The 25643-nt window shown below is 42.9% G+C and overlaps 1 protein-coding gene across 1 annotated transcript in view; it reads left to right on the top strand.

Moving 5' to 3' along the window:
* The window catches only part of LOC115208362 (E3 ubiquitin-protein ligase Itchy), a 68979-nt gene extending 43879 nt beyond the window's left edge, over positions 1-25100 (top strand). The window contains exons 12-24 of the mRNA XM_029776359.1: positions 7901-7985; positions 8094-8222; positions 10580-10652; positions 15857-15928; positions 16204-16292; positions 16449-16608; positions 20870-21003; positions 21223-21363; positions 22698-22818; positions 23325-23429; positions 23551-23647; positions 24496-24568; positions 24934-25100. Of these exons, the coding sequence (XP_029632219.1) occupies positions 7901-7985; positions 8094-8222; positions 10580-10652; positions 15857-15928; positions 16204-16292; positions 16449-16608; positions 20870-21003; positions 21223-21363; positions 22698-22818; positions 23325-23429; positions 23551-23647; positions 24496-24568; positions 24934-25033 (1379 nt within the window). The 3' untranslated portion in view covers positions 25034-25100. The remainder of the gene's footprint in view (positions 1-7900; positions 7986-8093; positions 8223-10579; positions 10653-15856; positions 15929-16203; positions 16293-16448; positions 16609-20869; positions 21004-21222; positions 21364-22697; positions 22819-23324; positions 23430-23550; positions 23648-24495; positions 24569-24933) is intronic.
* The last annotated feature ends 543 nt before the right edge of the window (positions 25101-25643 follow it).

Here is a 25643-nt window from a genome sequence, read left to right on the forward strand (position 1 = left end):
CAGCAAAGCACCATCCCACCACCTCCATGCTTCACCGTGGGAACCACACATCCGGAGATCATCTGTTCGCCTTTTCTGCGTCTCACAAAGACACGGCAGTTGGAACCAAAAATATCACATTTGGACTCGTCAAACCAAAAGGACAAATTTCCACCGGTCTAATGTCCATTGCTCGTGTTTGTTGGCCCAGGCAAGTGTCTTCTTATTGGTGTCCTTTAGTTGTGGTTTCTTTGCAGCATTTCGACCATGAAGGCCTGATTCACGCAGTCTCCTCTGAACAGTTGATGTTGAGATGTCTGTTACTTGAACTCTGAAGCATTTTATTCACCTTATGGAGGGCTCTGCCCAGGTAGAGAGATGCATTCTTGCTGTTGCTGCCCCATGATTTTTCTGCAAGTCCTGACTATCTTGCCCAACCTATTTTTCTGTGTTACCTTGATATTCCCAAACCAGCAGGTCAAGCAGTAGGACAGAATGCTCTCAGTGAATGATTTATAAAAGAGAACCATGATGGTTCAATCAACATTAAAAAAGTGCAGTTTCCGTAGGAAATAGTCTCTGTTGGCCCTTCTTAAAAATAGCATCGGTACACTGATCCCAGGACAGCTTGTTGTCTTTTAAAATGTATTTTACCTTTATTTAACTAGGCAAGTCAGTTAAGAACAAATTCTTATTTTCAATGACGGCCTAGGAACAGTGGGTTAACTGCCTTGTTCAGGGGCAGAACGACCGATTTTTACCTTGACAGCTCGGGGATTTGATCTTGCAACCTTTCGGTTACTAGTCCAACGCTCTAACCACTAGGCTACTTTGCTACTCCTCAATGACTAGCCTAATGTATTTGTACTCCGCTATTTCAATGGGCTCACCTTTTATCAGTGATGGTGTGTGCATGGTAGTGTTCCTTCGAAAGTCAATCACCATGTCCTTTTGTTTTTGATTAGATGGGATGACTCACACCAGACAGTAAAATCATTCAGAGCCAGTCCGTACTCCGTCTCATCTCCTTCGAGAAGACTGACCAAAGCAGTATCGTCAGCATATTTGATCAGGTGGCACCCTGGGAACCGGCTCCGGCAGCTGTCTGTATACAGTATGTATAGTACTGGTGAAAGAACACTGCCCTGTGGGGTTCCAACTAAAGTAGTGTGCACCTCAGAGAGTGTGTTGCCAACTTATACCTGTTGAGACCTATCAGTTAGGAAGTTAATGATCCATGTGATAAGCATAGCATCAAGTCCGAAGACTCCTCTGTGGGTCCGCAAGGACCAACGGATTGATTGTGTTAAATGCCGAAGAGAAATCTGCGAACATAATACACACATGGGTTTTACTGCCCTCCAAATGCATGTACACCAGATGTAAGAGCAAAAGGATGGCTCATCTGTCCCTCTCTCTGACCGGTATGCAAATTGGAGGGGTTCAAGAAGGTGACTGGTGGTGTTGATGATGTATATGTCGTGTCTTGGCTATGCCGGATTAAGTGATATGACATGCTATTCTATAAAATCCTTTCTCTGTAATTAATATTACCTGATTGAGCTAATCATGTAAAAGTAATTAACTAGAAAGTCGGGGCACCACGAAAGAGTGTTTATAGAGCTGTTATCTTCCGAATAAACTGTTGAAGACCTAGTAATATTTTACATCGATAGCAGTCAATATTAATCGTCACCTTATTCAGTCTCATCTGAAAGTTGTAAATGCTTGGTTATCTTCACGAACCCTGGCTAACAAGTTGAATCAGCAATACAAAATTGGGTTTAATTATTTATTTACCAAATACCTAACTAATCACACAGAATTACATATACATAGAATACAAATTATGTCATACAGAAAACGTCCCTTGTGGACGGAACCTGTATGAGGCTTGTTACACAAAGAGAGGGGGTTGGGCTTGAATGAAAGAGCGGGAAGACTGAGGAACAAAGGGAGAAGCTAAGCTTTCGTAAATACAGTATCTTATGCATTCTAAATTACCGGCCATTTGGAAAAGGAAAATGCAATAAATATTTACTCTGAGCTGCGCTTCGGTAGGTTGTTTGTAGATGCTGGCCGTGTTGGCCAACAGAGATCTTCCTGTCCTCGGAAGAATGTCTCTGGTGGTAAATTGGATACGTTGTAGTATCTTCGTTGTGTGTTAGACTGGATACATCGTCCATCCTTCCCTAGCCCACGTTTACAGCGGCCGCTGCTAACTCAACGGCTAGGAGGTATCACTTCTGTAGTGAATAAGAGTTCAAAGTTCATACCATTCACAACCAAAGCTCACGCTGAGGTTGGCTTCGTTCTGTACTTGACATGTTAGTCCTTTTTAACGCAGAGGCTGCAGTCCTCACGTACCCGGAACACAAGGTTACATTTTCGTCAAGGGCTTTTATAGTGGAGGGGGAGACGGGTGTGTTTCATAGTTTATAACCCATGTCTCTTCACAGGGGCGGGCCACTGATTGAGCAGGGCTCTTTTCTTATGAAAACCCAATTCTCTCATTTGGAAGCTAAAATTACATTTAATCTTCTAACAAACAGTTTCAATATCAAACATTTAAATTGCACAACAATTCCATGTGAATCTGATAACTAGAATGTGTAGACTTTCCCAGATACAGTTTATGTCATCCTGTCGTCAGTCATAATGTCTCAGATGACAACCGAACTGGCATCCATACTCATTAAGTACCAACGCATATTTCCAACTGGTTCTATTACCGAAATATGGTTCCTTTCCCCCCCACTTGTTTGATGTTCCCAGACTCTCTATGTTTAACAAATGCTATTCGAGAGTCCTTCAGTAGAGTCAGAGAGAGAGGGGAAGGGAGAAAGGTATTTATGGGGGGTCATAAACCTTACCCACAGGCCAACGTCATGACATATGCCTTGATATTTTCAAGACATTTAATCAAGAGAGATGTCAGAGCGACAGGTTTGTAATCATTTGATGCAGACGAATGAGAGGTTTTTGGGACAGGCACAACAATAGATTCTTTTTCCCATAAAGATGGAATTTCCAATGTTTCCAGTGACCGCTGAAAGAGAGCAGAAGACACCGCTCAGCTGAGTGGAACAGTGTTTCAAGACATGACCACTTATGTTATCAGGCCCCGGGCGCTTTCATGCTCCAGTGCTTTTGAACACTCGTTGTACGGCTTCCTCATTGATGACAAGCGTGCTCTTGGTTGCCATGACATCCTTATCCAGACAGGCCAGGGGAGGGGGGCGACCCCAGTTTCAAAGCGGGTGAAGAACTAATTTAGTTCATTGGCTGTAGAGAGGCACACCCTCTCATCCAGGCAGGGATCGATAAGTTGCCTACCTTTTTGAAGGGGGCATTTGCCATATTCTTAATGCCCAACCAGGCAGACCGAGAGTCTCCCTGTAACATTATCTGTTGCACCTTATCCTTGTACTTGCATCTCACCTTTTTTATCGCTTTGTTCACCTCTCTGTACCTGTTTTCTTTCGAGTGGATTCCTGGAGGCAAACACTTGTTTCTTCTTATTAAGCACCACTTTCAATTCTTTGGTCACCCATGGTTTGTTGTTAGGAAATATCTTACATGTTTTTTTGGGATCACCAAATCAACACAGAATTCAATATATTACGTTAGTCAACTCGTTCATGTCAGCTGATGATTCTTCAAATACACTCCAGGTGGTACAATCAAAGCATCCCTGCATTTGATCAATACTATCATTGTCCCACACCTGTATTTGTTTTTCCACCACCTTCTCCCTTTTGAGTAACTGTCTATACGTTGGTTGTAGAAAAACAGTGTTATGATCTGATCCACCCAGTGGAGGTCTGGCCAAGAATGAATACGCTTTGGGGACCGAGCCGTAACATAAGTCAATGATCTTATTTTTCCTTGTTAGACAAGTCACACTGGGTGTAAGTACTCAGTGTGCTTAAAAGTACAGCTATTGAAATCCCCCATATGAATTTGGGCACATCAGGGGAAATTGCATCAAGCTCTTGAGTAAGGTAAAATAATTGTCAGCTGCAGAGCCGTTTGCTCTTGGATGGTTATAAACAACTGTCAAAAAAAGCTAGGGGAATTCACAGGGTAGGTAGAAGGGGCATAGTGACACTGATAGTAGCTCTATATCAGGAGTGCATTTTTTTTTTTCCTGACAATCGTAGTTTTACACCCTCTAGCATTTATCAGAACGTGGACTTTGCCTCTCTGCTCCTTACCAGTAGCTTCTCTGTCTCTGTCCATACGAGTGATAGTGAATCCGTCAGGGGTGACTTCAGAGTCGGGTACCGCCTCCGACAGCCAAGTTTCAGAGAAGGCCATCACACAGGCCTCCCTGTATTCATATACAGTTGAAGTCGGAAGTTTACTTACACCTTAGCCAAATACATTTAAACTCAGTTTTTCACAATTCCTGACATTTAATCCTAGTAAAAATTCCTTGTCTTAGGTCAGTTAGGATCACCACTTTATTTTAAGAATGTGAAATGTCAGAATAATAGTAGAGAAGAATGATTTATTTCAGCTTTTATTTCTTTCATCACATTCCCAGTGGGTCAGACGTTTACATACACTCAATTAGTATTTGGTAGCATTGTCTTTTAAATTGTTAAACTTGAGTCAAATGTTTCGGTTAGCCTTCCACAAGCTCCCCACAGTAAGTTGGGTGATTTTTGGCCCATTCCTCCTGACAGAGCTGGTGTAACTGAGTCAGGTTTGTAGGCCTCGTTGCTTGCACACGCTTTTTCAGTTCTGCCCACAAATCTTCTATAGGATTGAGGTCAGGGCTTTGTGATGGCCACTCCAATACCTTGACTTTGTTGTCTTCGTTGTCCATTTGGAAGACCCATTTGCGACCAAGCTTTAACTTCCTGACTGATGTCTTGAGATGTTGCTTCAATATAGCCACATATTTTTCTTCCTCATGATGCCATCTATTTTGTGAAGTGCACCAGTTCCTCCTGCAGTAAAGCACCCCCACAACATGATGCTGCCACCCCGTGCTTCACGGTTGGGATGTTCTTCGGGTGTTAAAACAAGTTTTAATGACTACCACCTAAGTGTATGTAAACTTCCGACTTCAACTGTAGATACCATGAGTTTGCCCTCAATTCGCCCATTTTTCCCTTAAGTGATTGGACATTGGAGAGCAGGATAGTTGGAAGCGGAATCTTTTTGTTCCTTCTCAACCTCTGCTGCACACCGTCTTTCCTGCCCCTTTTCCTCTTCCTTCTTAGTAGTCCTTCGCCCAGGTTGTTTTGTCTCACGATCTCTGCAGGTATGTCCTATTTGATCCATTCTCCCGAACGTGAGTTATTACATTGTAAAATAGTTTTTGCTGTAGTGGATGTCTGGTGCTGCCGACTTTCTCAGAAGTTCGCATGCTGTTTCAGGTACCAGCAAAAGTAATCCAAGATTATTCTCCACTGTACGCACTTCATGTCGCTCTACCATAGGCTAATCGGTAATCTAATGCAACATAAAACACTTTTAACTTACTCAAAGCAAAGCATGAAAAATGTACGAGTTTAAACAAGTTTAAACAAGGAACAAACAAACGCTGCAGGGCACCACTGCGCAGCGCCCCAGTCCAAAAGACTCTCAGACCATGAGAAACAAGATTCTCTGGTCCGATGAAACCAAGATTAAACTCTTTGGCCTGAATGCCAAGTGTCACGTCTGGAGGAAACCTGGCACCATCCCCACGTTGAAGCATGGTGGTGGCAGCATCATGCTGTGGAGATGTTTTCCAGCTGCAGGGACTGGGAGACTAGTCAGGATCGAGGGAAATGTGAACGGAGCAAAGTACAGAGAGATCCTTGAGCTCAGGACCTCAGACTGAGGTTAAGGTTCACCTTCCAACAGGACAACGACCCTAAGCACACAGCCAAGACGACGCATGAGTGGCTTCGGGACAAGTTTCTGAATGTCCTTGAGTGGCCCAGCCAGAGCCCAGACCTGAACCCGATCGAACATCTCTGGAGAGACCTGAAAATAGCTGTGCAGCAACGCTCCCCATCCAACCTGACAGAGGTTGAGAGGATATGCAGAGAAACTCCCCAAATACAGTTGTGCCAAGTTTGTGGCATCATACCCAAGAAGACTCGAGGCTGTAATCGCTGCCAAAGATGCTTCAACAAAGTATTGAGTAAAGGGTCTGAATACTTATGTAAATGTGATATTTCCGGGGTTTTTTTTTATAAATTGGCAACATTTCTAAAAACATGTTTTGCTTTGTTATTATGAAAAATGTTTATACGTTTTAGAAGGCTGTAACCTAACACAATGTGTAAAAAGTTAAGGGGTCTGAATTCTTGTGTGTCTGTATTCAGTACCAGTCAAAGGTTTGGACACACCTACTCAGTCAAGGGTTTTTGTTTATTGTTACTATTTTCTACATTGTAGAATATAAGTGAAGACATCAAAACTATGAAATAACATATATGGAATCATGTAGTAAACAAAAAGTGTTCAACAAATCAAAATATATTTTATATTTGAGATTCTTCAAAGTAGCCACCCTTTGCCTTGATGACAGCTTTGCACACTCTTGGCATTCTCTCAACCAGCTTGTCACCTGGAATGCATTTCAATTAACAGGTGTGTCTTGTTAATTTGTGCAATTTCTTTCCTTAATTCGTTTGAGCCAATCAAGTTGTGTTGTGACAAGGTAGGGGTGGTATACAGAATATAGCCCTATTTGGTAAAAGACCAAGCCCATATTATGACAAGAACAGCTCAAATAAGCAAAGAGAAATGACAGTCCATCTTTACTTTAAGACATGAAGTTCAGTCAATGTGGAAAATTTCAAGAACTTTGAAAGTTTCTTCAAGTGCAGTCGCAAAAACCATCAAGCGCTATGATGGAACTGGCTCTCATGAGGACCGCCACAGGAAAGGAAGACCCAGAGTTACCTCTTGCCGCAGAGGATAAGTTCATTAGAGTTACCAGCCTCAGAAATTGCAGCCCAAATAAATGCTTCAGAGTTCAAGTAACAGACACATGTCAACATCAACTGTTCAGAGACTGGGTGAATCAGGCATTCATGGTCGAATTGCTGCAAATAAACCACTACTGAAGGACACCAATAAGAAGAAGAGACTTGCTTCAGCCAAGAAACACTAGCAATGGACATTAGGCTGGTGGAAATCTATCCTTTGGTCTGATGGGTCCAAATTGTTTCCAACCGCCATGTCTTTGTGAGACGCCGAGTAGGTGAACAGATGATCTCCACGTGTGGTTCCTACCGTGAGCATGGAGGTGGGGGTGCTTTGCTGCCATCCCATCTGGTTTGCACTTAGTCCCACTATCATTTGTTCTTCAACAGGACAATGACCCAACACACCTCCAGGCTGTGTAAGGGCTATTTAACCAAGGAGAGTGATGGAGTGCTGCATCAAATGACCTGGCTTCCACAATCACCTGACCTCAACCCAATTGAGATGGTTTGAGATGAGTTGGACCGTAGAGTGAAGGAAAAGCACCCAACAAGTGCTCAGTATATGTGGGAACTCCTTCAAGACGTTTGGAAAAGCATTCCAGCTGAAGCTGGTTGAGAGAATGCCAAGAGTGTGCAAAGCGGTCATCAAGGCAAAGGGTGGCGACTTTGAAGAGTCTAAAATATATCTTGATTTGTTGAATGCTTTTTTTGGATACTACATGATTCCATATGTGTTATTTCATAGTTGGGATGTCATTACTATTTTTCTACAATGTATAAAATAGTAATAAAAAAAGAAAAACCCTTGAATGTGTAGGTGTCCAAACGTTTCTATCGATCTGGGGGATTGGAAATGATGCAGACATTTACATTGATGGAAGCTACAATCTATCTGCAATATGAAACATACATTTTAAAAAAGGGCTGCCTTAGGGCTCTATTTTTATAAGTGTCGTCCTTCTGTTTGTTTTTGTCTACTGCAGAGAAGCGAACAGACACCAACGGCAGGGTTTATTTTGTTCACCACACAACGCGGATGACTCAGTGGGAGGACCCACGGACACAAGGGTCAGTTAAACTTCTAAACAAACAACACAAGTATTGTACTGTTAATTAAGGCTCTTGCATGACTGTCGATGCCCTGTAAATAAGTGTGTGTTTCTGTCCCTCCTGTAGGCTGCTGAATGACAAGCCCCTACCTGAAGGCTGGGAGATGAGGTTCACAGTGGATGGCATCCCCTACTTTGTGGACCACAACAGGAGAACCACCACCTACATCGACCCTCGCACGGGCAAATCCTCCCTGTGAGTCTAGTAAACCCTCAAGTGTTCACTCACCCTTTGATTGCTGGCCGGCTCTCTAATCTCTAGACTCGCTTACTCATTCACTTACGTGCCAACACACTCACATATTTTAAATACTTAATTTTAATCCACAAATTGCATTAGTCAAAGTTCACAGGTGCACTCACCCACCTAATTGACCATTCCCTAAGCTCACCTCCATTTTCCCAGGAAGTCAAAATCCTAGTTCAAACCATTGGAGAAAACCCCTCACAATGATCGCAAACTGTTTTTAATACACAATGAAATTAAACACAGACTACCCCTTGTGGATCAGGAGACTCTTGGGAATGTTGTGGTGGACAGTCATTACAATTGCTTCACGTGAACCTGGTAAAATGAAGTTTGTATTATGGCAAGTCACTGGATGGCTCTGAATGCGGTGTCAGCATGCAGTCAAAGCTACTAGCTAACCACATTTGGAGCCAACTCGTGCTCTCACATTGTCTCCTGATGTCAATAGCAGATAAGTTATATTCATAATAGCTAACATGGCTAGCTAACATGCATTAGGAGAAAACAAGTTATATTAATTGGCTAGCTGGTGCAAAGGTTTCAATGGTGACTCAAGTAGGGCTGGGCGGTATACCATATTTTACTATATACCGGTATTTATGCACGGACTGGTTTAGGTTTTTACTTTACCTTCTATAACGGTATTTGAATGTTTGATTTGTTAAATGTGATACGCCGTGTGTAATGTCCATTTTTATAGTTTACTCCGCTACTTGAATCATCCCTCTCCGCTCGCCACTTTCCACACAGACCCAGTCCCACCCCCTGTCACTCAAGGAGCGTGTTTGTTGTTGCTTGACCACGAGCCACTTTCGTTCAGTCTGCATGGTACATGCAACGATGTTTACACTTTGATCTTAATATAAATCCACAAGCGTTCTATAATTACAATATTAGTTTGTTTCTTACATCTGCAAACAGCTATTTTGTATTTTCTTAGCAAGTTAAGCTAAATTGTGTTAGCCACTAATGCTAATCGCTAGTTAGCTGGCAGAGTCAGAGCGAACGGAGCTAGCTAATACAGCCTGATACCAGTACTGGTGGGGGCTTAAATCAGCATGTTGTTTATGCAACAGTATCTGCTAAATCAAAGAGGAATAGGCAACGCATGAATATATTGGCTTATATGAATAAAGATTTAATGTAGCCAAAGATTATAGCGTCCCCTAGGAAACACGGAACATCACTTTTGTTCCTAACCTGTCGCAATAACTCGTCCATGGCATTTTCATTCGTTGTCATGTCAAACAACACTGTATTCGAAGTGCCCACTATTATTTATTTTCTAATTCTAATAAACATTCTATTTCCATGATTCCAAAAGTTCACTCAAGTGTTTTGATCTAAATCGCAATTGCAACATTTGGTTAAAAATAAGGCCTAGTATTTTTTTCCAATTCGTGGCAGTGTGGAATGACCTCAAACGAGTGTAGGAAATGCAGGAAATTATTTTAGGTTGAAGTTGAATTGAACAGTATAAAACAATCAGAATGGAGAAAGACCCATTGAAATAATTGAGAATATATGTGTTGCCACCCTAGGGTCACGCACTACTCATAAAGCAAATTTAGAACTTTTATTAATCAATAACATAAAATACCATCAAAAATGTGAAAAATACCATTTAATATTTTGGCCATATCGCCCAGCCCTAGACTCAAGGAGCGCTAGGTAACCAGTTAGCAAACAATGCATTTTAAGGTTTCACAGTCACAATTACCCCTGGGGTGGCAGGTAGCCTAACGGTTAAGAGCGATGGGCTAGGAACTGAAAGGTCGCTGGTTTGAATTCCTGAGCCGGCAAGTTTGAAAAATCTGCCGTTCTGCCCTTGAGCAAGGCAGTTAACCCCCAACAACAACTGCTCCCCGGGTGCCGATGACGCGGAAGTCGATTAAGACAGTCCCCCCGTACCTCGGAGGGGTTGGGTTAAATGCGGAAAACACGTTCTGGTTGAATACATTCAGTTGTGCAACTGACTAGGTATCCCCTTTCCCTTTCTATCCCTGGTGCACTGTTCAATTATTTAGCCATTTCAACAATATTTTTTGTAATGAAAACTGTTTTTGCCATTGCCCTCATTTGGCTTCCGTGCTTTTGAAACGTGAATTTGTCCGAGTTGTAATGACTCGAGCTTGGTTAGCAACGTTTGCTATCCACCGTAGCACTGCAATTTTGTTGCCCCAAATTCTGGGGCGGGGCTTAGCGAAGGTTCGATTGTGTCACTCAATACAAAGATGTAAAAGGTTGTACTCCAGTGAGACCCACGTCAAAAAGCTCATGCATTTCATCTTTGCTTCCCACAGTGAGAACGGGCCCCAGATCACCTACGTCAGGGACTTCAAAGCCAAAGTGCAGTACTTCAGGTTCTGGTGTCAGGTATGTACCCTACACACCCTGAATCCTAGTTTCAAGTTTTTGTCATGTGCACAAGTACACGTGCTTGCTCTTTCCCAACAATGCAGTAGTACTATAAAAAAAAAGTGAAATAACAAAAAGTCAACTTGAACAAAAACACAGGAAATATAAATAATAATACAATGTAAGTAAGCTATATACAGGGTCAGTGCCAATACCATATATACAATGTGCAGGGATACTGGCGTGGTAGGGTTAGATATGTAGGTTGGTAAGGTGACTAGGCATCAGGATATATGATAATCAGAGTAGCGGCAGCGTATTTGATGATTGTTTGTGGGTGTGTGTGTGTGTGTGTGTTATGTGTGCGTGAGTAAATGAAGAGCGTGTGAGTGTGTAAAATATGCATAGAGTGTGTGTGTGTGTGCATAGAGACAGTGTAAAAAATATAAACATCAATGCAGAAAGTCCATGTAGCTGTTTTGTTGGCTATTTAGCAGTCTTATGGCTTGGGGATAGAAGCTGTTCAGGAGTCTGTTGGTGTCAAACTTCATGCTCCGGTACCACTTGCCAAACGGAAGCAGAGAGAACAGTATGGTTTGGGTCTTTAACAATTTTCCGGCCCTTTTCACACGGCCTGATATAGAGGTCCTGGATGGGAGGGAGCTCGGCGCCACTGATGTAGAGCTTCGGAAAGTATTCAGACCCCTTGACTTTTTACACGTTTTGTTAGGTTACAGCCTTGTTCTAAAATTGATGAGGGAAAAAAACTATTTAATCAATCTACACACAATACCCCATAATGTTAATTTATTAAAAATAAAAAACAGTATACATAACTATTCAGATCCTTTATACTTTGTTGAAGCACCTTTGGCAGCGATTACAGCCTTGAGGCTTCTTGGGTATGACTCTACAAGCTTGGCACACCTGTATTTGGGGAGTTTCTCCCATTCTTCTCTGAAGATCCTCTCAAGCTCTGTCAGGTTGGATGGAGAGCGTCATTGCACAGCTATTTTCAGGTTTCTCCAGAGATCTTATGTCAGGTTCAAGTCCGGGTTCTGACTGGGCCAATCAAGGACATTCAGAGACTTGTCCCGAAGCCACTCCTGCGTTGTCTTGGCTGTGTGCTTAGAGTCGTTGGAATGTGAACCTTCATCCCAGTCTTAGGTCCTGAGAACTCTGGTGCAGGTTTTCGTCAAGGATCTCTCTGTACTTTATTCCGTTCATCTTTGCCTCGATCCTGACTACTCTCCTATTCCCTGCCACTGAAAAACATCCCCACACCACCATGCTTCACCGTAGGGATGGTGCCAGGTTTTCTCCAGATGTGACGCTTGGCATTCAGGCCAAAGAGTTAAATCTTGGTTTCATCAGACCAGAGAATCTTGTTTCTCATGGTCTGAGAGTATTTTAGGTGCCTTTTGGCAAACTCCAATCATGTGCCTTTCACTGAGGAGTGGCTTCCGTCTGACCACTCTACCATAAAGGCCTGATTGGTGGAGTGCTGCAGAGATGGTTGTACTTCTGGAAGGAACTCTGGAGCTCTGTCAGTGACCATCGGTTTCTTGGTTACCTCCCTGACCAAGGTCCTTTTCCCCCGATTTATCAGTTATGCCAGGCGGTCACCTCTAGGAAGAGTCTTGGTGCTTCCAAACTTCATCCATTTAAGAATGATGGAGGCCACTGTGTTCTTGGGGACCTTCAGTGCTGCAGACATTTTTTGGTACCCTTCCCCAGATCTTTGCCTCAACACAATCCAGTCTCGGAGCTCTACGGACAATTCCTTCGACGAGGTCAATTTCGAGTCTCATTCCAAAGTGTCTGAATACTTATGTTACTAAGGTATTTCTGTTTTTTATATTTTGTAAATTAGCAAACATTTCTAAGAACTTGTTTTCGCTTTGTCATTATGGGGTATTGTGAGCAGATTGCTGATATTTATTCCATTTTAGAATAAGGCTGTAACAAAATGTGGAAACAGTCAAGGGGTCTGAATACTTTGCGACGGCACTGGGCTGTCTGCACCACCGTCTGTAGAGCCATGCGATCGAGGGTGGTGCAGTTGCCATACCAAGCAGTGATGTAGCCAGTCAAGATGGCCTCAGTGGTGCAGCTGTAGAACATTTAGAGGATTTGAGGGCCCATGCCACCATGACTATGGTGTTGTAGTCAATGAACAGCATTCTCACATAGGTATTTTTCTTATCTAGGTGAGTGAGGGCAGTGTGGAGTGCAATTTGAGATTGCATCGTCTATGGATCTGTTTGAGCAGTATGCAAATTGGAGTGGGCCTGGGATGATGGAGATGATTTGTTCCATAACCAGCCTTTCAAAGCACTTCATGATTACAGATGTGAGTGCTATAGGGTGGTAGTCATTGTGGCAGGTAGTCTTAGAGTTCTTAGGAACAGGAATGATGGTGTTCAGCTTGACACGTGGGGCTTACAGACTGGGACAAAGAGGTTGAAAATGACAGTGAATATGCCTGCCACCTGTCCTGCACACGCTTTGAGAATGCACCTTGGAATACCGTCTTGCCCCCCCGAGTCCTAATGAGTCTTGACCTGATTTAAAAACCTTACTGACGTCGGCCGCGTAGCACAAGATCACCAAGTCCACTGGGTCAGCGGGGGCACTCGTGCACGGCTCGGTGTTGTTTGTCGAACCGTGCATAAAATGCATTGATTTCATCTGGTAGAGAGGCAAATTTGGGCAGATCACAGCTGGGTCTTTCTTTGTAATCCGTAATGGACTGTAGCCCCTGCCACATGCGTTGGGCATCAGAGCCTGTGTAATAGGATTCCACCTTGTTCCTATATTGTCCTTTTGCTTGTTTGATGGCTCTGCAGAGGTAGTAGCGGGAGTTCTTGTACATGTTCGTGTCCTCAGCCATAGCCTTTGTGTTGGCTGCGATAACCCTGTGTGCGGTAGCCCTGTCCTTTAGCACCAACCTCAAGGCTATGGGCTTTTGATTGGGGAAGCAGCGAACCTACACTTTGGACAACATCGGTGATGCATTCCTAATGAAGCTGGTGACTGAGCTCATTAGCTCGCTGATGCTGTTGGCGGAGTCCCAAAACATGTTCCAGTCAGCGCTAGCAAAGCAGTCTTGTAGCATAACCTCCGAAATGGAGGACCAGCTTCTGCTTGAAAAACAGGAAGCAGGAGTATAGAGTCATAATCTGCTTTGCCTAAGGGGGGACAAGCGAGGGCCTTGTATGTTTGCTTGTGTGTAGAGTAACCATGGTATAAGACTTTCTCACCCCTAGTAGCGAAGGATGCAGAATTAAAATCACCGGCAACAAGGAAAGCAGCTTTCTGGTGCATGGCTTCCTGCTTGTTTATAGCCTCATACAGTTTAAGTGCCAACTTGAGGTATTCCAAGATGCGCTAGCTACGTATTCCGAGATGGGTGAGGTATTCCAAGATGGGTGAACAATGGGTCGAGATGTACATGCGCTAGAGTCAGCACACCATTTGCTGTTGATTTCCCCGAATCCAATGTCCTGTCTGCTTGATGAATGGAGAATCCATCTAGTTCGATAGCCATGGGTCCATTGAGGGGCGCGGGTATCTTGTCCGAAAGCCCTGTTTCATCAAAGCACAGAATATTGCAGTTACGAGAGTCCATTTTATTATCAAGTGACTGGCCAATAGAATGGAGGGAGTAGGTGGCCGGCGTGTGGATAGGCTGAAAATTGGATTGGAATTACACAGAGCCCAGGGCAGATTACCGTAACTTCCGGACTATTAAGCGCACCTGAATATAAGCCGCACCCACTGAATTTAAAAATATATATTATTTTGAACATAAATAAGCCGCACATGTCTATAAGCCGCAGGTGCCTACCCGTACATTGAAACAAATGAACTTTACACAGGCTTTAACGAAACACGGCTTGTAACAAAAATAAATAGGCTTTAACGAAACACGGCTTGTAACAAAAAATAAATAAATTGCAGTAAGCTTTAGTTGTCTTTTTGCACTGAGTCAATTCCTCACGCTGCTGTTTCCAACGTCTTATCATCGACTAAATTAAGACCAAGCTCCCGTGCAGCAGCTCTATTTCCTTTTCCAACAGCCAGATCAATCGCCTTCAACTTGAAAGCTGCATCATATGCATTTCTCTGTGTCTTTGCCATGATGAGGGTGACAAAATGACTACTGTAATCAGAATGATGGGAAGTTTGAGAGCACTCGATTTAATCTAAACAGTAAACAAAAAAGTTGTTTGACCTTAACCCGTTCGGCAATTTCATTGGTCTAATGAAAGCTTCATGCCGGCAAAAAAACGGAGCACGTCACAGAATGTTTTTTGAAAAAAAAAAAAAATGAAAGCGGGAAAAATCCATATATTAGCCGCGTCATTGTTTAAGCCGGAATTTACGGTAGTTTAAATTGAAGCCGGAATTGAGGGTAGTAACTGCCGATCTGATGTTCAAAAGTTCTTGTTGATCATAAGAAATCATAGTGGATACATTTCGTGCAAGAAAAGTAAAGATAAACGCAAAAAGACGGCAGCCATACAGTACGGCATCATCTTCAATCACTACTAGATCGTAGTGTGCACTTTATCCTCAGAACCACCTCTGCCCTTCTAATAAGTATTGTTTTTGTTTTTCATTTGGACACTCTTAAAAACAAGATTCGAGAGATTTCATTCTGCAAAATTTTAAATAAATAAATATGCAGTGAGTCTTTGGCATTGTGTCCCAATTCTCCCAAAGTATGCACTTACAAAGGAGAATTGGTGTATTTAATGCCGGGCTAGAGGGAGATTCCACCAGACCTGGGTCAAAATATTATTTGACATTTTTACAATACTTTGAGCGTTTGCTTAAGCCTGTCTGCAATGCCTCGTGGGTGGATTTGCACTTTTTGGGACTTTTGTATTGGTTCCATTGCAACAGGCAAGCTCAATCAAGCACAGCTCAAGTATTTGAACCCAGATCTGGCTTCCACCATATTTCTTCCACTAGTCTAATTTTCCTATTAAATCCATGAAGGGAAGTGAACACGTGCATGCTTAAGTGAAAATTAGGAGTTGCCCTTAAGTCGAATTTTCACTTAGTTTCCCATTGACATTAATGCATGACTAAGAAATGTGACTTAATTGGAAGTTAGGATTTGTCATTTATGGCAGAAGGGTAGAGAATTGGGACCCATAGTCATTCCTCTTGTTCCTGGGGCCGTAAATTGAGTAATTCTCTTCGTCTTCCAGCAACTGTCAATGCCACAGCACATCAAGATCACAGTCACCCGCAAAACCCTGTTTGAGGATTCATTCCAGCAAGTAAGTGTATAAAAAAATGATATATTACAAAATAAATAAATAATAATATATTAAGACACCACTTCACTGGCTGTTTTTGTAGTCCTGTGAATAAATAAAAAATAACACTAGTTGAAAAGACATCAGTGTTAGAGAAATAGTTTGTAATTTTCTTTCAGTACTCAATTATTATTATTTTTTACCATGGCCTGTGGTACAGAATAGCGGATGAATATAGGGGCTGTGTTCCAAGAATAGTCAAACGTTGTAACTGTTTCCAATTCTGTATCAATCAGATGATGAGCTTTCATCCACAAGATCTCAGGCGGAGACTGTGGATCATTTTCCCTGGAGAGGAAGGCTTGGACTACGGAGGAGTGGCAAGGTGAATTCTGATAGGTTAAGTATGAACTCATATTAGAGATCATTGCAGATTGAATGTTTCTTTTCTTTTTTTTATGCGTGCGTGTATGGAATATTCTTATATGGTGTGTGTGTGTGTGTGTGTGTGTGTGTGTGTGTATGGTGTGTGTGTTCTCAGGGAGTGGTTCTTCTTGCTATCCCACGAGGTGCTGAACCCAATGTACTGCCTGTTTGAGTATGCCGGCAAGGACAACTACTGTCTCCAGATCAACCCTGCCTCCTACATCAACCCTGACCACCTCAAGTACTTCAAGTTCATTGGACGATTCATTGCCATGGTACCTACCTCAATACTCTCTATGGGGTGAAACTTGACTTCCACTTAGGTCGAATTTCCACACTATTTGGTTGGAATAATACTGTGAAGTTGTGAAAATTACGATAATGCCTTGTAGTGTAAGAGCTGTTTGAAAAGATCACCTGTTTTGGTGGGATAGAATTTTGGCCTGCCTGGTGAAATCACCAGGTGTTTAATTAGTTAACAGACAAATAAGAAAGAGTTCCAAACCTCTCTGCCAACAACAGCTAGTTTTCAGTTTTCCCCTCCCCACTCAGATCACCCCCAGACAGTTCAGTTAAAGTTATTGCTTGAGAAATTGCTCTTGGATAAAAAGCTGTTTTTAAATTGTCTAAAATAAACAGTCCCAGTACGGTACTTAATTGTTACCCAGATATGATTTAATATTGAGACAAAAACGTCTGCATTAGGCCTTTTTAAGTTTGTTTGGTGCCTTAATTAACACAACCCTGAAATAAGCCACACTGTCGTTCCTGATCATATCTTGGGCTGTGACGGTCATGACATTTTGTCAGCCGGTTATTGTCATGCAAGACTGCCGGTCTCATGGTAATTGACCGTTAATTAACATAAACACATTTAGCATCTCCAAGCCTACCCGCATACAAGCAGCTGATGCGTGCCTTTGGGAACATCTACATTTAAAAAAGTGATAATTTGAAACAGCTAGATTTATAGTTATTTGGCAACTTTAGTTGTGAATGATACAAACCTTAGAATGCCTTAGAAATCAAAACGTATGAGATGCTTACATTTACATTACATTTTTACATTTTAGTCATTTAGCAGACGCTCTTATCCAGAGCGACTTACAGTAGTGAAGCCACAGGGAAGGCTTGTTGCGACTATAGGCTCTTTGCCTCACACTGCACACGCTGTTCTCTCAAGTGATCATATTTTCACCCATTACACTATTCTCAATTTAATCTCGTCTTTACCAATATGTAAAATTAGTTGAGATTTAGAATGGTTTGTTTTCAAGTGGGCAGGAACAGGGTCAAGTCAAAAAAGACATGTCTTCTGTATGCACTAGAATAGCAAATGGAGGCCACTTTCCCGCTGGTATGTTTTACACTCATGCCGGGTATAGGTTACTCCGGTTATTTTAAATCAAATGTTATTTGTCACATGCGCCGAATACAACAGGTGTAGACCTTACAGTGAAATGCTTACTTACAAGCCCTTAATTAACAATTTCAGTTTTAAGAAAAAATACCTACAAAATATATATAATTAAAGTAACAAATAATTCAAGAGCAGCAGTAAAATAACAATAGCGACTCTTTATATAGTCAATGTGCGGGGGCACCGGTTAGTCGAGGTAATATGCCTTCCTCTGACACCGCCTGGTATAGACGTCCTGGATGGCAGGAAGCTTGGCCCCAGTGATGTACTGGGCCATACGAACAACCCTTTATAGTGCCTTGCGGTCGGAGGCCAAGCAGTTACCAGACCAGGCAGTGATGCAACCAGTCAGGATGCTCTCGATGGTGCAGCTGTAGAACCCCTTGAGGATCTGAGGAACCATACCTAATCTTTTCAGTCTCCTGAGGGGGAATAGGCTTTGTCGTGCCATCTTCATGACTGTCTTGGTGTGCTTGGACCATGCTAGTTTGTTGATGTGGAGGAACTTGAAGCTCTCAACCTGCTCCACTACAGCCCCGTCGATGAGAATGTGGGCGTGCTCGGTCCTCCTTTTCCTGTAGTCCACAATCATCTCTTTCGCTGCGCAACAGGTGATATTCCGTCCAAACTGTGTATGCCATAGGCTTTCCAACCCTGTTCCTGCAGCTACCTAGTGCTTTGGGAAACCAAGTGAAATCTGTTTGGGAACATCGACAATCACGTTTTCACAACTAAACATATTTCCTTAAACTGTTAACAGCCCCTCTCTCTGCGCACTGGATAAAGAAATTAAGGAGAGAGGGGAGGAGATGGAAACTCAGTGGTGAGATATTCTGTAGCGAAAGGTAATGTCACCATATTAATTATGAAAATATTGAAAATGCCCTATTAGGCTATTCAAAATCAAGTACAAATTCACTGTAGTTGTAGGCTTGACCAATTATGTACCAAAGATATCTTAAATCAGTATTTTTTTAAATGTTTTTCTGCCTTGTATAATATATGGTAGGCTATGTCTTGTATAAAGACACAATCATTATTTTAATTCAGTTTTTTTCAGGCTTGGGCTCATACAGTGCATTTGGAAAGTATTCAGACCCCTTGACATTTTCCACATTTTGTTACATTACAACCTTATTCTAAAATGTATAAAATAAAACATTTTCTTCATCAATTTTCACACAATACCCAATAATGACGAAGCCAAAATAGGTTTTTAGAGATTTTTGCAAATGTATTAAAAATAAAAACAACTTAGTTACATAAGTATTCAGACCCTTTGCTATTATAAGCGGAATTAAGCTCAGGTCCATCCTGTTCCCATTGATCATCCTTGAGATGTTTATACATTATACAACTTGATTGGAGTACACCTGTGGTAAATTCAATTGATTGGACATGATTTGGAAAGGCACACACCTGTCTATGTAAGGTTCCACAGTTGACACTGCATGTCAGCGCAAAAACCAAGCCATGAGGTCGAAGGAATTGTCCGTAGGGCTCCGAGACCGGATTGTGTCGAGGCACAGATCTGGGGAAGGGTACCAAAAAAATGTTTTCAGCATTGAAGGTCACCCGCGAACACAGAGGCTTCCATCATTCTTAAATGGAAGAAGTTTAGAACCACCAGGACTCTTCCTGCAGCTGGCTGCCCAGCCAAACAGAGCAATTGGGGGAGAAGGGCCTTGTCAGGGAGGTCACTGACAGAGCTCCAGAGTTCCTCTGTGGAGATGGGTGAGCCTTCCAGAAGGACAACCATTTCTGCAGCACTCCATCAATCAGGCCTTTATGGTAGTGGCCAGATGGAAGCTACTCCTCAGTAAAAGGCACACGACAGCCCACTTGGAGTTTGCCAAAGGGCACCTAAAGGACTCTCAGACCATGAGAAATACAATTCTCTGGTCTGATGAAACCAAGATTGAACTCTCTGGCCTGAATTCCAAGCGTCACGTCTGGAGGAAACCAGGCACCATCTCTACAGTGAATCATGGTGGTGGCAGCATCATGCTGTGGGGATGTTTTTCATTGGCAGGGACTAGGAGCCTAGTCAGGATCGAGGGAAAGATGAACGGAGCAAAGTACAGAGAGATCATTGATAAAAACCTGTTCCAGAGCGCTCAGGACCTCAGACTGGGGTGAAGGTTCACCTTCCAACTGGACAAAGACCCTAAGCACACAGCCAAGACAACGCATGAGTGGCTTTGGGACAAGTCTCAATGTCCTGGGTGTCCCAGCCAGAGCCGGACTTGAACCAGATTGAGCATCTCTAGAGATACCTGAAAATAGCTTTGCAGCAAAGCTCCCCATCCAACCTGACAGAGCTTGAGAGGATCTGTAGAGAAGAATGGGAGAAACTCTCCAAATACAGGTGTGCCAAGCTTGTAGAGTCATACCCAGGAATACTCGAGGTTGTTATTGTTGCCAAAGCTGCTTCAACAAAGTACTGAGTTAGGGGTCTGAATACTTATGTAAATGTGATATTTCCGTATTTCAAACAACCTTTTTTTGCTTTGTCATTATGTGGTATTGTGTGTAGATTGATGCGGGGGGAATTTAAAAAAAATAACTTTTAGAATATGGCTGTAACGTGAAAAAATTGGAGGGGTCTGAATTCTTTCAGAATGCTCTGTATATAGGCCTATGCATAAGCTCTAATATGCATATGGATGTTTTGAATTAATCATCACCTTAGAACGCGCTGTCCATTTTGTTAGGCTTTGAAACAACATCCACAACGACCATGTTTTCCACCTGGTTTCAACCTGTTTTTTTTTTTTTTTAACTCTTTTCAAATTGATCAATCACAGTGAGGGTGAGTTTTAAAACCACATACTGTTTTAGTGGTAAGTGTTTGATGTGATTTTCAATCGCATTTGCATTCATGTCAGAGTGGTTAGAGAGACGATAGAGCCCTGAGTACCAGGCGATTAGCGACCTGATGATCGTTAGCGAGTTGTGTACTACCAATGAATGTCCAGAGTGCATAAGAGGAGATTACCGTGACCCAACGGTCACGTAGAATTTTACTGCGGTCATGACTGATGACTGCCGGTGTGGCGGTAATACTGTCACCGCAACAGCCCTTCACATCCCTGGTTCATTATGTTTCTCTCCAGGCATTGTTCCATGGGAAGTTCATCGACACGGGATTCTCCCTGCCCTTCTACAAGCGCATCTTGAACAAACCCCTGGCCCTGAAGGACCTGGAATCCATCGACCCGGAATTCTACAACTCCCTCATCTGGATCAAGTGAGTCCGGGAATTGGGAGTAGAAATGGGAATTGGTGTGAACAGCTTTCCTCATAAATGGAAATTGCTGTTGATTGTTATTGAGTGAGGATGATTGGGAGATAAGTGTAAGAATAATTATAAGGAAGAGGAGAAGAGGAAAATGTATGACTATAACGATGATGGCGCAGAGGAGGAGCTGATGAGGATGACTGCCCTCTTGTGATTCCCAACCACCAGGGATAACAACTTGGAGGAGTGTGGTCTGGAGATGTACTTCTCTGTGGACAAGGAGATCCTGGGGGAGGTCACCACTCACGAGCTGAAGCCAGACGGAGGCAATGTCTTGGTCACTGAGGAAAACAAAGAGGAATACATCAGGTAGGATTGCTTTGAAAACCCACTACACTGAACAAAAATAGAAATGCAACATATAAAGTGATGGTCCCATGTTTCATGAGCTGAAATAAAAGGATCCCAGAAATGTTCCATATGCACAAAAAGCTTATTTCTCTCATATTTTGTGCACAAATTTGTTTACATCCCTGTTAGTGATAATGTTTCCTTTGCCAAGATAATCCATCCACCTGACAGGTGTGGCATATCAAGAAGCTGATTAAACAGAGTGATCATTACACAGGTGCACATTTCTGCTGGGGACAATAAAAGGCCACTCTAAAATGTGCAATTTTGTCACACAACACAATGCCACAGATGTCTCAAGTTTTGAGGGAGCGTGCAATTGGCATGTTGACTGCAGGGATGTCCACCAGAGCTGTTGCCAGAGAATTGAATGTTCATTTCTCTAGCATAAGCTGCCTCCAACGTCGTTTTAGAGAATTGGGCAATGCATCCAACCGGCCTCACAACCGCAGACTGTGTATGGTGTTGTGTGGCCGAGCGGTTTGCTGATGTCACAGTTGTGAGTTGTGTGCCCAATGGTAGCAGTGGGGTTATGGTATGGGCAGGCATAAGCAACGGACAACAAACACAATTACATTTTATCAATGACAATTTGAATGCACAGAGAAACCGTGATGAGATCCTGAGGGCCATTTAGTGCCATTCATCCACAGCCATCACCTCATGTTTCAGCATGATAATGCACATCCCCATGTCGCAAGGGTCTGTACACAATTCCTGGAAGCTGAAAATGTCCCAGTTTTTCCATGGCCTGCATACTCACCAGATATGTAACCCATTGAGCATGTTTGGGATGCTCTGGATCGACGCGTACAACAGCGTGTTCCCGTTCCCAGCAACTTCATACATCCATTGGAGAGGAGTGGGACAACATTCCACAGTACACAATCAACAGCCTGTGACCAACTCTATGCATTAAGCAAATTGTGGTCACACAAGATTGACAGATTTTCTGATTCACACCCCTATTTAAAAAAAAAAAAACATTTAAGTATCTGTGACCAACAGATGCGTATCTGTATTCCCTGTCATGTGTAATCTATAGATTAGAGCCTAATGAATGTATTTCAATTGACTGATTTCCTTATATGAACTGTAACTCAGTAAAATCTTTGAAATTGTTGCATGTTGCATTTATATTTGTATTTTTGTTAAGTGTAGAAATCTCTGTGTGTGTGTGTGTGAACACTTTATCAGATGTTTTTTCCAACAGAAGAAAGCACATTTTCTGACATGTGTGCGCGTGTCTGTCTTTCTTTGTGTCCCCCTGTGTGTCTGTGTCCTTCCTTCAGGCTGGTGGCAGAGTGGAGGTTGTCCAGAGGGGTGGAGGAGCAGACCCAGGCCTTCTTCGAGGGCTTTAATGAGGTCCTCCCCCAGCAGTACCTGCAGTACTTTGACGCGAAGGAACTGGAGGTACACAATGGGTTAATTCGTAGACTGATCAAATTAGTTTCTGTAATGTGAAAACCACTCTGAGCTTCATGCTAACTCATTGTTTTTTAGACCATCTGTTAGGGGACTATCCAAATAGAGGCTTCATTTTAATCAAACCGTATGGCTGTTAAACAGAGACCTACCTTTAGTATTTAAACCTTTCCTTTCTAGTGCTAATGTCTTGCACTGAAGTATCGAGTGCCTCGGCCCTAGACTGTTGATTCTCGGGGTCAATTTGGAAACCAGCAGTGGTCATTCACCACAGCAGCGGGTTAAAAAACAAAATTCTCCCAAAGTGATATCCTGTCCCCCCACCAGGTGTTGCTGTGTAGCATGCAGGAGTAGACCTGGTGGACTGGGTTCAAAACTCACTCAGGGTAAAAACTCACTCTCCCGGAGTGTACAGCTCTTCCCCATTTTGAGTATGGTGTAATGTAATATCTGTCCCGGTCCGTCCCCCGTCCCCCCGGTCCTTCCCCAACCAGGTAATGCTGTGTGGCATGCAGGAGATAGACCTGGTGGACTGGCAGAGGCACACCATCTACAGGCACTACGCACGCAGCAGCAAGCAGATCCTCTGGTTCTGGCAGGTCAGCATGGCTCCACCGTTTAATGAAGCAGTTCATTAATTCATGAATTATGGAATATTGTGAAGGGGTGTTTGGCATAGTTTGACGCTTAAATGTTCTGACGTGAAAATGTCAATTCCAGTTTGTGAAAGAGATGGACAATGAGAAACGTATGAGGCTGCTGCAGTTTGTCACCGGCACCTGTCGGCTTCCCATGGGTGGCTTCGCTGACCTCATGGGTACGTTGGAGAATAAATAATACATGTATTTGAAAAAGTTCGAGAGAAGGCTGGCTAACCCCTGTCGTCCCAATATAAGATATGTTTTGTTCTATTCTTTCAACTTAACTCACACCTAAAGGGATTGTTTATGGATACCGAGCAAGTAATCCATTGAAGTTGAGGATTCAAATAAATATTTTTGGGGGAATTTAATTTATCTGCCAAAATATAGGAAACACCAGTATTAAGTGTCTTAAATAGGGCGTTGGACCACCACGAGATACCAGAAGAGCTTTCATGCGACTTGGCATAGATTTTTTGGAACTCTGTTGGAGGGATGAGATGCCGTTCTTCCACGAGAAATTCCAAAATCTGGTGTTTTGTTGATGGTGTTGGAAAACGCAGTCTCAGGTGCTGCACCGGAATCTCCCATAAGTGTTCAATTGGGTTGAGATCTGGTGACTGAGACACACACACACACACACACACACACACACAACCCTTTCAACCCCCTATGCTCCTTTTGAGACCCATCTTTCAAAGTCACTGAGATCTCTTCTTCTAGTCATGATAGCCAAAATATTGGGCAACTGGGCATTAGTATACATGACCCTAACCATGGGATGATAATTGCTTGATTAGCTCAGGAACCACACCTGTGTGGAAGCACCTGCTTTCAATATACTTTGTATCCCTTATTTACTCAAATGTGTCTTTTATTTTGGCAGTTAGCTGTAGATGGAAATGGACAAATAAGTATGGACTGCTAGACCAGGCCCAATTACAGACATTGAGGAATTGTATGTTACTTGTGTGGATGAGAAGTGAGGAGAGTTGTATAGAGTAATTTTTTTGTTGCTTTTTAGGGAGTAATGGCCCACAGAAGTTCTGCATTGAGAAGGTGGGCAAAGAAAACTGGCTTCCAAGAAGTCACACTTGGTAAGTTCCTTCATGGAGTTACTCACAGGTAGTTTTTAAGCACTTTCACGGACTGAATATTAAACATTGCCCTGCCACACAAGACTTCTTTGTTGTTTTCAATTCAACCGTAGACAACCTTTCCTCTCTTTCTTCAAACAATGAATTTTGTTATCAAATATCTAATACATTTTATGCCACTTTTATCAAAAGCAACTCTGTACAGTGAGAACATAAATGTTTACTATGTGTCTGTGATCCCCGCAGGATTGAACCCCACAATCTTTGTGTTTCTAGTGCCATGTTCTTACCAATTGGGAAGTCTGTATCATTTGTCTATTTACAATGTAATTGTCTCATTCTGTGTTCCTTTTGTGTTCGTAAAGCTTTAATAGACTGGACCTGCCCCCCTACAAGAGCTACGAGCAACTGAAGGAAAAGCTGATGTTTGCCATTGAGGAAACTGAGGGCTTCGGACAGGAGTAGTAACATGGGGACGCCAAAATGGCTGCCACGAGGAGCCGTTTTCCACACGACGTTACGCTCTCCAGCACTTTGTTCTGTCTAGGTTTTAGGCAACAGCACTTTTCCCCCCAGGTCCTGGCTCTCTTTGTAAGGGCAGAAACTGACATCCACTCCTTTCTGCAGTCCCGAGCCCCATTATAGAGACACCCCCGACACCTAAGGTGGAGTCAAGTCCGTCTCCATGGTGATGACCCTTCATACTGACTGATTTACCTTTCACCTCCTAAATTGTGTGACCCTGTTGCAGCTTGCCTTATTCAGCCCACGTGTCTGGGAAGAGAGGAGGAGGAAGCGAGAGGGAGGGAGGGAGGGAGAGAGAGAGGGAGGGAGGGAGAGAGAGAGGGAGGGAGGGAGAGAGAGAGGGAGGGAGAGAGAGGTAGGGATTGAGAGGAAGAGGGGATGTTCCCTCCCCAACTCACGTCTGTCTCTGTCTCATCTCCACACCGCGCCACAGTAGTTAATAATCACGGCGACTATTCAATATGCAGTACAATGTCAGCCGTCATTTCTTCCCTTCCTCTCCCTGAGCCCTGATTTGTTAAGTGTATGAATGGATGGATGAATTAATGCT

This window comes from Salmo trutta, chromosome 14 (genome assembly GCF_901001165.1).
Source record: "Salmo trutta chromosome 14, fSalTru1.1, whole genome shotgun sequence".
Lineage (NCBI taxonomy): Eukaryota > Metazoa > Chordata > Actinopteri > Salmoniformes > Salmonidae > Salmo > Salmo trutta.